At 33.5% G+C, this 13,538-nt stretch overlaps 1 protein-coding gene across 1 annotated transcript; it reads left to right on the plus strand.

Moving 5' to 3' along the window:
- The first annotated feature begins 12 nt into the window (after positions 1-12).
- Positions 13-453, plus strand: LOC111377202 (rust resistance kinase Lr10-like). Its single transcript, XM_023000262.1, has one exon. It carries the CDS (start codon positions 13-15, stop codon positions 451-453), a length of 441 nt encoding a protein of 146 aa, XP_022856030.1.
- The last annotated feature ends 13,085 nt before the right edge of the window (positions 454-13,538 follow it).

Consider the following 13,538-nt stretch of genomic DNA (forward strand, 5'->3'; position numbering starts at 1 on the left):
GCAAGAGGTACAATGGGATACATGGCTCCAGAAATGTTCTACAGAAATATCGGAAGAGTTTCATACAAATCAGATGTTTATAGTTTTGGAATGTTGTTGATGGAAATGGCTAGTAAAAGAAGAAATTTGAATCCGGCTGCAGAAAATATAAGCCAAATTTATTTCCCTTGTTGGGTTCATGACACGCTCAACAAAGGAGTGGAAATTGATTTGGGGGATGCTTCTTTGGATGAAAGAATAATGGTGAAGAAAATGACAATTGTAGCCTTGTGGTGCATACAGATGAAACCTGACGATCGTCCTTCCATGAATAAAGTTATAGAGATGCTTGAAGGAGATGTCGAGTTGTTGCAATTGCCTCCAAAGCCATTCCTCTCTCCAGAAGAAATGCCGAACAGTGATATAGACATAAATGATATGGAGTTTCCACTGTTGTCTGCTAGTTTTGATTAGCAAACGAAGTCTGCGTGCACATTAAAATTTAGGATGTTATGATAATTATTATGACTAGTATCAAAGTTGAATTGCATCGAATAATTATGGATTACTAAGTTTTTATTGATTAATGTATTAGTTGAATTGATATATCTGTATATGTAATGCAGCATTAAGATCACATTCATATTTGATAACACTTGGATGTCCAAATTTGTTGGAAGATTTATATCCATTCTGATAACCTAAAACGTGCTTTGACTCTATAAAAAGATCACTTGCATGTTTGTTCGGTGCTTGCTATGATAGGAGATGAACGATCGATCACACTCCAATGTTGAAGTTGACTTTGGTGTCTAGTGGAAAAAAGTGTTGATTTCTCATACGCGGAGTTGGAATTTATAGTGTTAGAAGAGTGTACACATAATGTGGACAAAGTATCACGCTATGAAATAGTGAAAGGATCTATTCCATGGTATTCGAGAAAATGTGTTGTTGAGCTAGTGTGTTCGACAAGCTATAGTCACCTTGAGATTTTCTCTAACGTCATCTCCAACCATTAGCATCAAATTGATGCAACTTTCACACCATCTTGTAGAGTCATTTCCAATCATTATATCAAATATTACACCAAATGAATAGTATTATAGTGAAAGGATCTATTCCATGGTATTCGAGAAAATGTGTTGTTGAGCTAGTGTGTTCGACAAGCTATAGTCACCTTGAGATTTTCTCTAACGTCATCTCCAACCATTGGCATCAAATTGATGCAACTTTCACACCATCTTGTAGAGTCATTTCCAATCATTATATCAAATATTACACCAAATGAATAGTATTTCCTTATTTATTTATTTATTCTCGACAATTAATTTATTTCAGAAGTTAATAATTACAAATTATATTACTACTAAAATTGTTAAATTAAAAATTATATATAATTAACTAAAATAAAAAACTATTACATTTAAAACCACAATTAAAAAAATTACAGTTTACTATAAATGTTAATTAAAATTAATAATCAAATTAAACAGAATATAAATAAAGTTAAATCAATTAATAATAGAAAGATATAATAGAAATTAAATTTGTTGTATTATAAAATAAAGGGCACCAAATGAATAGTGCTACACTATTCATTGCATAGGTGTGAACTTTTGGTGTATGGTTGGAGTGGATTTTTGCACCAAATTGGTGCGTGATTGGAAATGTCCTAAGTGCACGGTCTTCAAAATGTCACTACATATCAACGTTGCACCAGCCACCAGGTGTAAAGTTTTGGTGCATGGTTGGAGTGGATTTTAGCACCAAATTTGTACTTTTACACCAATTTGGTTCGTGGTTGGAAATGCCCCAAGTGCATAGTGTTTGAAATGTCACGTCATATCAGAAGTACCAAGGAAGGTACCTTTATGTTATGCTGGCTTTGAGATATGATGTCTTGTGCCTCTATTCAACTCGTTATATGAGGACATGAAGCCTAAGTAATCATCCCTTGATTTGCCTAGATAGTCATTTAGCTCTACTACCGTTCATCTTCTACAAGATCATTCATACTAGGCCTAGTAAGAGTTACACCATGTGTTTTGACTGAGACCTATTCTTTAATTAGACCGAAGTGGTTATCTGTCCTTCCAGTGACTGTTTGGCTTGAATTGTGTCTATCCCTTTGGTCTCATGGTATCATGCAAACGTTATGTCACAGTATATATAACAAACTGCCTTTTTTAACGAGCTAACATGTGCTTGATTCGTCAAAAAGCAAGTACGAGTTAGGTTGTCTAGTGAACCTAGTCGAGCTTGATGGTGGAAAACTCCAGCCTTTACACCCTTTTTGTGGCTCACCCCACCAAGGGACGAGCATGAGTTAGTTCTTGTGGTGGATCAAGTCGAGCCTGATAGTGGACTAGCTGAGCCATAACATCCCAAGTTATATGATTTCAACTTCAGTAGTTGACTTTAATCATAAATCTCCATATGGGATGTAAACTTGTGAAGGTCATACTTTAGAGTCGAGAAGAAAGTAATAAAAATATTTTAGAGCATGTTACCAGTCAAAGCTCCTCAATTTTGCTACAAGGATCAACTTGTTTCTTTCCATATAATGAATCCAAAAAATTTGTATGAAAAGGATGCTCTAAATTATAGAAGTATGATGAAATATATGACCAACCAACATTCATATTATTAAAATTGATTTTAATTTAGGATAACTCTCAATATTAAAGTGGTTTAAAGTTAAGACTTCACCTCATAGACTTGAAGTCAACAAGGGTATTCTTGAAAGAAAATAAATTATTTTAATTGGAAAATTTAGTGAAACGAATCTCAAATCAAACGTTATTGAAGAATATTAATACTATAAATAAAATATCCTTTAAAAAAACAACTTTCATTTTCTTATTTTCTTTTATCGATCCTAAAACGTATGGTCCAACACGACTTAGAGCATGTTTGGTTAAGTCGAGAAAAGCGATGAAGTAAATTTTAAGGAATTTTTGTCTCCAAATATGTTTATACAAATTTTTTCATACTTTAAAGTAAAAGAAAGTTATTTTTCAGAAGTAGTCATTCTTTAATTTCAACCAAAAAACATAAAAAATCTAATTTGGAACAAAAAAATATATTTGTATTACTTATTTAATTATAATTAAGTTGCCTATATTGAACTTTTTATGCTTGGAAAACCACACTTAATGTGTCAAATCACAACTTGTGTTATTATCAACTTTTGTCTACATAACATTTTAATATAAATTGGATGTATCCGACAAAATCTTTGAGAATTAATAGCACCGGTCATCCTCGAAAAGAAACCCCCTTGGAGTTTTAGCTGTGCATGGACAAAATTATATAATTCTGTTGATTTTTCTTTGGGCCATTGGAATTTTGTATACTTGGGTTTAAAGCCTTTTTGAGTCAACAAAGGTAGGGATTAATTTTTTTGGAGTCCTCATTAATTGATTTATTGATGAGAGGCAAATTCTATGATTTTGACTTTAGTAATTGAAAAGAAAAAAATACATTAATCATGGAATTTCATAAAGGCTGTGAAACACGATGCAGGGCAGAATTGCATATTAGAGAATATCCTGGGACCCTTTTGCTAATATAGAAAATTCAGGAGCACATTTTCTAAAACCAACAAAAATACTGGCAGAGGTGCATGATATTGAAATTTAGGGGTTGCTTATGCAAATTTTGCTTAGTGCTTATTTGGGAATTGGAATAAAGAGCCGGGGATCCTATAAACCGTGTCAAAACCTATCAAGTGAAAATTAGTCTTGAGATGCGACACTATGGAAGCCTTGGTGTGTGGAGTCAATCGATTAAGTTGTCTAGTCATTCTTTAATTTCAACCAAAAAAAAAAAAATCTAATTTGGAACAATAAAATATATTTGTATTACTTATTTAATTATAATTAAGTTACGTATATTGAACTTTTTATGCTTGGAAAACCACACTTAATGTGTTAAATCACTTGTGTTATTATCAACTTTTGTCTACATAACATTTTGATATAATTTGGATGTATCCAATAAAATCTTTGAAAATTAATAGCACCGGTCATCCTCGGAAAGAAACCCCCCTTGGAGTTTTAGCTGTGCATGGACAAAATTATATAATTTTGTTGATTTTTCTTTGGGCCACTGGAATTTTGTATACATGGGTTTAAAGCCTTTTTGAGTCAACAAAGGTGGGGATTAATTTTTTTGGGGTCCACATTAATTGATTTATTGATGAGAGGCAAATTCTATGAATTTGACTTTAGTAATTGAAAAGAAAAAAATACATTAATCATGGAATTTCATAAAGGATGTGAAACGCGATGCGGGGCAGAATTGCATATTAGAGAATATCCTGGGACCCTTTTGCTAATACAAAAAATTTAGGGGCAAATTTTCTAAAACCAACAAAAATACTGGCAGAGATGCATGATATTGAAATTTAGGGGTTGCTTATGCAAATTTTGCTAAGTGCTTGTTTGGGAATTGGAATAAAGAGCCGGGGATCCTATGAACTGTGTCAAAACCTATCAAGTGAAAATTAGTCTTGAGCTGCAAAACTATGGAAGCCTTGGTGTGTGGAGTCAATCGATTAATGAAGTGTGTCTATGGGAAAACATAAAGTTAAGGAATAAAATTTAAATCGATATGGACAGCATGGGATTGGAAACTACATGAGTTTAGTACGAGGATCGAAGATTACGCGATCGAGGCTTCTGGATCCATGGGGATGAAGTGGATATGTACTTCAAAGTGAAAGCATGGGATAATAGTTTGTGACTATTTTTATTGAACACTAACTTGACAATTATTGTCTAGTCAATTTAAAATTGCATAGCATAATCAAATATGTCGATTGTTTTAGAGCCAATTTGAAATAACGTAAGATAATAAAATATGTCGATTATAATCTTGTTAAATTAAAATGGTATAATACTAAATTTAGTAATTAGCAATTAGGGTCCGTTTGATTGAAATGAATTTCATAGAAAATGTCATATTCGAGGAATTCGTTTTCTATTTTTGCTATTTGATACGAAAATGAAAATGAAATTCGACTTCCAAAATACAATCACTTAAAGCATGTTTTTGGTCAATTCCATAAAAATCGAATTCCTATGGTTTTGATTTTTTTTTTCTTTTCCAAATTACATGGAATTAGTTTACATTTTCCACATTTGCAATCAAATAGACCCTTAGTGTGATCTCCACCAAAAAAATAGAAAAATTGAGCATACCTAGTGTTCATTAATAAAGTTAGAGGGTGTTTGGGAGACATTTTTATGTAAAAATGATTTTTGAATAGTAAATTGATGGGAAATATGTGGTTAAAAAATAAGAAAAAATTTTTTATTTACATGTAATATTATTTTAATAAAGAATGTGTGGTTGAAAAGAAGAGATAGAGAAATTCATTTTGAAAAAAATGAATATCAAACAGGATTTTAATGTCAATACATGCCAAGTAAGTTATATTTCTCATGAAGAATTAGGATAGCCACACATTAAATGTCAAGTAAAACTTGTATTATTTTCGTCAAATATGGATTCTTGTCCAAATTATTTTATTTTAGTTGATTCGTTGTGGGTTCTATGATTTGGGCATGTTTAAAAAAATGCGAAAAATTACTTTAACCCCTACATTTAATTTTAAATTTGAAATTTGGGTACAAATTGTTATCTTTCAAAAATCAAGTTATAATTATTTTTTAGCCTCGCTCGTTTCTCATTTATAGAAGAATGAGAATAAAAAATATAGATGTTATGAGCTCCACACGAGATAAAAATTCAAATATGGTGGCTTGATGTGATTGATAACGATCATATTTTTCAATTTAATGAAGAAAGAATGAAAAACAAATAGGTGCTAATTTAAAATCATATTATACACACTCTGCAATCACCCACCCTCACTTTTAAACATTTGCACACACGTTACCCCCCACCCCATCCAACGTGGCTTTTTATGTTTCTAAGAGCATGTTTAATAGACTTTTTAAATATGAGATGTTATCTATTTTAAAGAGTCAACTTTTAAAATTATATTCGAAAAGACTCGTTAAATTAACATTTTATTTTAGAGAGTAGATTTAGCTCTTTAAATTGAAAGAATCAAACTCACTCTCTATACAAGTCCTAGTTCTTTGTTTCAAGATTTCATTTCTTGTCTTCGGACGGGAAAAGCTTTCATTTATTTTCTTTAGCCTGAGGTTTACCCTAATCAGTCACTTAAGTCTGTATTTTTTATTTATTGCTAATAAAATATACCTCCTAATGTAAATTTAACTGAAAAATGGATTTGTCTCATAAACACCGTTGCGTCAAGGCATATGACTAGGCTGGACCTCGAGCTCGTAAGTTCATTGCAATTATTTAATGGTGTAATTATGGTCATTACTTATTTAATTTTAAAAAATATTATTTGTTCTTTGTTATTCCTACATTACTGTTTGTAGAGGAAAAGGATTGTCCAATAAGAAAAGGTTCTACCTTGAAGTCAAGCCGCATAAATATCTCTCCAAATCCTACGATATATTTACTTAGAAATCAAATCAAATAGTCATTCCAATATTAGATCTAATACATAATGTAAATGTGAAATCCTTGCTGTCATATGCCCCTCAGTAACCCTTTTACATGAATTGTGCCATATCTATTGAGTTTCACGCAAATGTTATGCCACATTATATATAACAAAGTCACAGAAAATTTGAATGCCACCGCCCACAACAAATAAGAAAATAAAATTACAATGTTCGCCTATTGGGAAAGTAAGAACAGAAATTCACATTGGTAGAGATATTGTAGATAATGTATCTAAGAGAATTGGAATGCTGGAACAAAGACTTTAATTTTTTGGGATGGAACTCCAATATCCTACTAGTGATATAAGAGTTAAGGCTAAAAAATTCACGATATAAAAAAATCGGTATTTAACTCCCAAAATGGTTGTACCGACATAAGCAGTTTGTGATGCAGTAAAAGAATTGTCCCTTGAAGGAACTTTTAATCATTCGTGTATTATGAAAGAATGACACATGAATTATCGCTTAATTGAGATAATGTTGTGCTCCATTTGATGGGGGGTATTGTTAATCTGTTGGAACCTGTAGCAAAAGCTAACATTGACTACATATGGGTAGATGATGTAATTATATGAAATTGAACTACTTTGCACAATAAGTTAACCTTCTGAAATGAAACTCAGTTACCGAGCAATCCCAATCTAATCTCCCAATATGCAAGGATAATATTTTTTGTCACAAACTTGTTTTTGGTCCAAGTTGATTAATTAATTGTTTAGGGGTATACAGGGATGGGAAATGGGGCTAATCAAGCTGAAATTTTTTCGTGTGAGTAGCTTGCAAGCTGAGCTCTTTGGCCCACCTACCTCAGATATAAGTTAATTTTTGCAGCTATAAACTTCATAACTTGATGGTATGGAGATGCCGTGATGTCGAATTCAGGCAGCCCAATCATTGGGATGCCTGAATAATTTTTTTTCCCAATTAAAAATAAAAATTGGTTTACGAGCTGCAAGTGGGGGATGAATCGCCTTTTTTACTGAGTTCACTCATGGTCGGCTCATGTTGTCCAAAGTGAGCATGAGCCAATCATATGGTGGGTCGAATCGGGTTTATAACCCTATTGAGACTTGCTCCACCAAGGGACGAGCATGAGTCAATTCGTGTGGTGTGCCAAGTCGAGCCTGATGATGATGGACAAGTCAAGCCTTAACACTCCTAGTTCTATGATTTTGACTTTATTATTGACTATAATCATATAATTTCATAATATAGGGTGTGAACTTGTAAAGGCCATACCTTAAAGAGTTCTCAAGAAGAAAGTAATAAAAAATTAAAATTATTTTTTGATTTAGGATAACTCTCCAGTATTAAAGTAGTTAAAAGTTAAGACTTCACTTCATAGACTTCAACAAAGGTATTCTTGAAGGAGAACAATCATTTTAATTGGGAAAATACGATATTCTAGCTCTTCGCATGCTTGGACAAAGAGCATGCCAGAGGCGGCTTCTACGCACACCGCGCACTTATAGGCCGTCTAGTTCCAATAGAACCTATCACTAAAATCTCCCCAATTGAACAGATCGAGCAAGCTTGAATTGACGAAACGACGGGATGTGTGGAAGTGGTGACAACACCTTCCCTGCTATACTAAACCCGATGACGGGCCGAAAAGAATTAGTTTGCGCCTAGAGAGAGCGAAAGCATCTGTCGCCTCTAGTGAAACATGTCCCAAATTAAACACTATTGAAGAATATTAATACTAGAAACAAAATATCCTTTAAAACAATAACTTTCATAATTTTTCTTTTTTCTTTCATTTATCCTTAACTTATTGCCCACCAGAACTTAGAACATTCTCGGTTAAGCCTAAAAAAAAAATGAGGTAATTTTTAAGGAATTTTCATCTTCAAATATATATAAACAACATTTTTATACTTTTAATTAAAAGAATGTTATTAGTCATTATTTAATGTCAACATTAGAAACTTATTTCTAATTTCAAACAATAAAAAATATTTATGGTTCTTATATTCATATATAATTAAATTACTTATAATTGAACTTCTTAAGCTTTGGAACATGCTCTTAATACAGTCAAAGCACAACTTGTGTACTATCAATTTTATTCTATATTTTCTTTAATATAATTTGGACATATCCAATAAAATCTTTGATAATTAATAGAAATCATTATCAGAAAGCAACCCCATGGACTTTTAAGTTGTAGGCTTTTGGCTATGCATGGACATAATTAAATAATTTCATTTCGTATAGACGGGTTTAAAGACTTTTGGGGTCAATTGTTGAAGGGTGGATTCTATGATTCTGACTTTAGTTAAAAAAAAAGATAATAATAACAATGGAATTCCATATAGGGTGTGAAATGCGATGCAGGGGGAAGAATCATAGATTTCAGAATATCCAGGGAGCCTTTTGCTAATACAAAAAAATTCAGGAGCGTGTTTTCTAAAATAAAAAAATACAGGTACGGATGCATAATGTTGAAATTCTAGGGGTTGGTTATGCAAATTAACTTAGTCACTATTTAGCATTGGATCCAGATTGATTAATTTAATGTTTAGGGATATGTAGGAGTGGGAAATGAGGCGACCCGAACTAGAATTTTTTTGTGAGCTGATCGCAAGCCAAGCTATTTGGCACCTAGCTCAGCTATAGGTTGATTTTTGCAACTACAGACATGATGGTACATAGGATGCCTGAATACAAAATTTTTAATTTTCTTATTTCTTTGTATTTTTAATTAAAAATAAATAAAAAGTGGTTATGCGAGCTACGAGCGAGGGCGAATAGCCTTTTTTTTAACGACTTAACTCGTTCTCGACTTGTCCAAGGTAAGCATGAGTTAGGTCATGTGATGGGTCCAATTGAGCTTTTATACCCCTATTATGGCTCGCCCTCACCAAGGAGCGAGCACGAGTCAGTTCGTGTAGTGCACTGAGTGGAGCCCCACAATGGACTAACCGAGCCTTAACACCTCTAGTTCTATTATTTCAACTTATAATTGACTATGATCATGCAATTTCATAATAGAGGGTGCAAACGTGTCAAGACCATAATTTATAGTCGAGAAGAAAGTAATAAAAAAATAAAATTAATTTGGTTTAGGATATCTTTTCAGTATCAAAGTGGTTAAAAAATATAATAAGGCCATTAGTACAGGAAAATTTTAACAAAAGTTGTACCGATACTGATGTGGCAAAACATATTTGGATTGGTTTTTTTTTCCCCATCTTTCAATGATATCATGCCATGTGTTATCTGTAAGATTTTTCTGTCAAAAAATTATTTACCTCAAGCATTGTTCTTAAAATTAACACTTCGCCCTTGTTTGGGCTCCTCTATTTCAAATTTTAATGAGGAGAATAGTAATTTTTGAAAAATATATAGTTGAAAAAGAAGGAAATTTTTTTAGATTTACATGTAATATTATTTTATTAAAAAATATGTGATTGATAAGAAGAAAGAGAAAAATGAATTTTAACTTAATGAGGACCAAATAGGGGTTTCATCTCGTACACTTGAAGTCAACGAGGGTATTCCAGAATGTAAAATTATATAATTCCATTTCGTATACACGGGTTTACAAATTTTTTGAGTCCATAAATGTATCAATTAATATTTTGGGGTCCACATTGATTGATTTATTGTTGAGGGGTGGGTATGATTTTGACTTTAATAATTGAAAAATGAAAACGCGTTAATCATTGAATTCCATGAACTTGGAAACGGAAGACTTTTGATTAAACGAAAATGTTGAGAAATTAAAGTTGATTTTAATTTGCGATAATTCTCCAATTAAGGTATTAAAATTTAAGACTTAAAAATTCGGGTTAATCTATATGTACATAAATAACTATCGAAAGTTTTACATAAGATGATGTGGCGATAATTTCAATTCAAAAAAACACACCCACTTGTCAAAATTTCTTATGAATTGTTTATAGAATTCTTTCTCTCTCTCTCTCTCACTGAGCTACCATAGTCTATCTCTCTCTAAACCTCGATCCAGATCGCCGGTCAAAATCTCCTTTCGAGTCTGGAAGGAGTGGCAGTTCAAGCACCATCTTGCTAAGGAAGTCGATGGTGACACAAATCCGGTTAAGATCTTGTTCAAAATTTGGTACCCCTTTTATTTTTTATTTTATTTACTACAATATATATGCCTGCATATCAAAAAGAAACAAATCTATAAAAACCATGGGTCTTTGACATATGCATTCTTAGAGGGATTAACACAGGGTTTAATGTTAGCCTGGAGGTGTAAAGTTTAGAAATTGAACTTTTATAGCTTCAACGTTATATATCATAAATTGGTAGTCGGATAATAAGAATTTTGCAGGTTGCTAAGCAAACTTCGAAGAAAGCGGGGGATAGTGCACTTTACTGAAAAAATGAACAAATTAACATCTTTGTTTCTAAATGTAGCTGGAATAGCTGTGAATAGCTGTGAAAGGAGTCAAGCAATGAAACATCCAGTTACGAAACAAAAATTGATATTGAATATCAAAAAGTTGTTTTTAAGTGAACATGTTACCAAACCTTTTTCCTATAAGTTAAAAAATATTTTATTCTAAATGAATGAATTACCTTCCTATCAGTAAATAACTTGCACATGTTTCTTCTTTGAATTGGGGTTGTTCAATGCACTTGCACATGATTCTGTGTTTTTCATGGATATTTTATTTTGACATTCGGCTGGTTCAATTGCACTCTTCATTAGAGTTGTTCGATGGCAGAAAGGAATAAAGGAATTTGCCATAATTGCAAACAGTCAGGCCCTACTTGTTGTCGAAATGCTCCAGAAAGAAAAGATGCCCAAAATGTAGCAAGAGATTCTTGAAATGGATGGAGGTGGAAAAGAATAGTGAAACAAGGGACGGCCATTTCATTGCTGTATTCGCTATTGTTGGCATTTCAATAGATGGAATTGTCAAGCATGCTAAAAAATTTGATCATAATTGCCTAGAAAAAGGACTTGGAGATTTCCCTCAACATAACTATTCGCAAGGGAAAACGAGATTCAGATGATGAGGAAAGAGGAAAGAGGAAAGAAAGGTGTCAATTAGATATAGCCCAGAACTTCGATGTAATGGGATGATGTTAATGGTTTCTCTTTGTATTTGGATGCAATTGCTTCTTGAGTTTAATGTCAGTGGATTTTTATATATATGTTTCTAAATGCCTGGCTTATTCCTTGTGCTACAAGGTAGTTAGAATATTTGAACCAACATAACAAAAAGGAGCAACAATCAGCAGCAGCAGCCTAACAGAATTGGTGGTGCACGGTGGAATAAATGCAGTTAGAGCACATGGCAAATTCTGTTAGATCAAAATATTCTTTTTGTATCTAAATGCTTGTATAGATTCTTTGTGTATATAAGGCAGTAGAAATGTAAAAGATCATGCAACTTTCAATCAATTCATTTCTGATTTTTCACTTGGTATCAGAGCCAAAATGGCTAACACCAATACTAGTGATCAAGTTGCCCCATCGGAATCAGTCACCACACCATCCTCCCAAATTGGTACAAACCAGATCTCACCCTTTGGAATGAGCCTTACTCAAACCCCATCAATAAAACTCGATAGGAACAACTTCTTGTTGTGGAAAAACATGGTTATGCCTATAATCAAAGGGCATAACTTAGAAGGTTACCTACTTGGAACCAAAAAGTGTCCACCAGAGTTCTTAGCCACACAAACCACCACTGCTGGAGGAGAGGCGGTAGAGATGGTTCAAAACCCAGAATACAACAAATGGGTTTCAACAGATCAGCTACTAATGGGCTAGTTATACTCGTCCATGACTCCAGAAATAGCAATGAGAGTCATGGGGTGCATCAGCTCAAACACGCTGTGGACAGCAATAGAAGAAAGCTTCGGCATATTGAACAAATCAAGAGTGATGTTCCTTACTGGAGAATTGCAGAGAACAAGAAAAGGGTCCATGACCATGGATCAATATCTCACTATAGTTAAACAATTGGCTGACAACCTTCAGATAGCTGGGAAGGTAGTTGATCATAGTGATCTCATAACACAAGTACTATCAGGTTTGGATGATGAATATACACCTATCGTTGTACAAATCAATAGCAGGGATGATATATCATGGTATGAGCTGTCCTCTATACTAATGACTTTTGAGAGTAGGCTTGAGTATTTGAATCAAGTGAAGAACAACTTTGCATCACTAAACGTTGAGCACTCAAGTGTTCAACTAGCCCAAAGTGCAGGGCCAGGAAGTGGCAGAAGCTTTAGAGGAAGGACCCTGAATTTCTGAGGTAGATCAAGGGGAAGAGGTAGAGCAAACAGACCAAATGAAAGCAAGGGACCTTGTCAGATTTGTGGACTCAACAATCACTTGACTAGCTGGTGCTTCAACAGATATGATAACAGATACATGGGTAACAGACCTAATAATCAAAACCATCAAGGTAGTACCTCAAACCCCTCTGCATATGCTGCTGGACCAAGAATACTTGAAGATCCGGCCTGGTTTGCTGTTTCTGGTGCCAGCAACCATGTGACAGCAAATAAAGGTAACTTGAATACTGGTAAGAAATATGATGGTAAGGAGAAATTGCTAGTTGGTGATGGAAATTCACTAAAAATTGCACATATTGGTAAAGGAAGCATCCCTACTTTAGACAAACCTCTTACTCTTAATAAGTTACTGCATGTGCCTGAAATCAAAAGAACTTGATCAGTATATCTCAGCTTACATATGATAACAATGTGTTTATTGAATTCTTTCCTGATCATTGTGCTGTGAAGGACCTGAAAACCAGGAAGACTCTACTGCAGGGAATGCTTAAGGATGGATTGTATCGACTGGAGCCCCCAAACTCAAAGTCTAAACCTACAAATCAAGAGTCAGACCATCAAAATAATACCAGCTGTTTCACAGTAGGTTCCAGCTGTGATGAGTCAACCAAAAGAGTCAAGTTAGAGTCAGAAGTTGATGTATGGCATAGAAGGCTAGGTCATCCATCAAGTCTTGTGTTAGGTCAAGTTCTAAAGACATGTAATAATTCCATCAAA

This window comes from Olea europaea, unplaced genomic scaffold (genome assembly GCF_002742605.1).
Source record: "Olea europaea var. sylvestris unplaced genomic scaffold, O_europaea_v1 scaffold1621, whole genome shotgun sequence".
NCBI classification, from domain to species: domain Eukaryota; kingdom Viridiplantae; phylum Streptophyta; class Magnoliopsida; order Lamiales; family Oleaceae; genus Olea; species Olea europaea.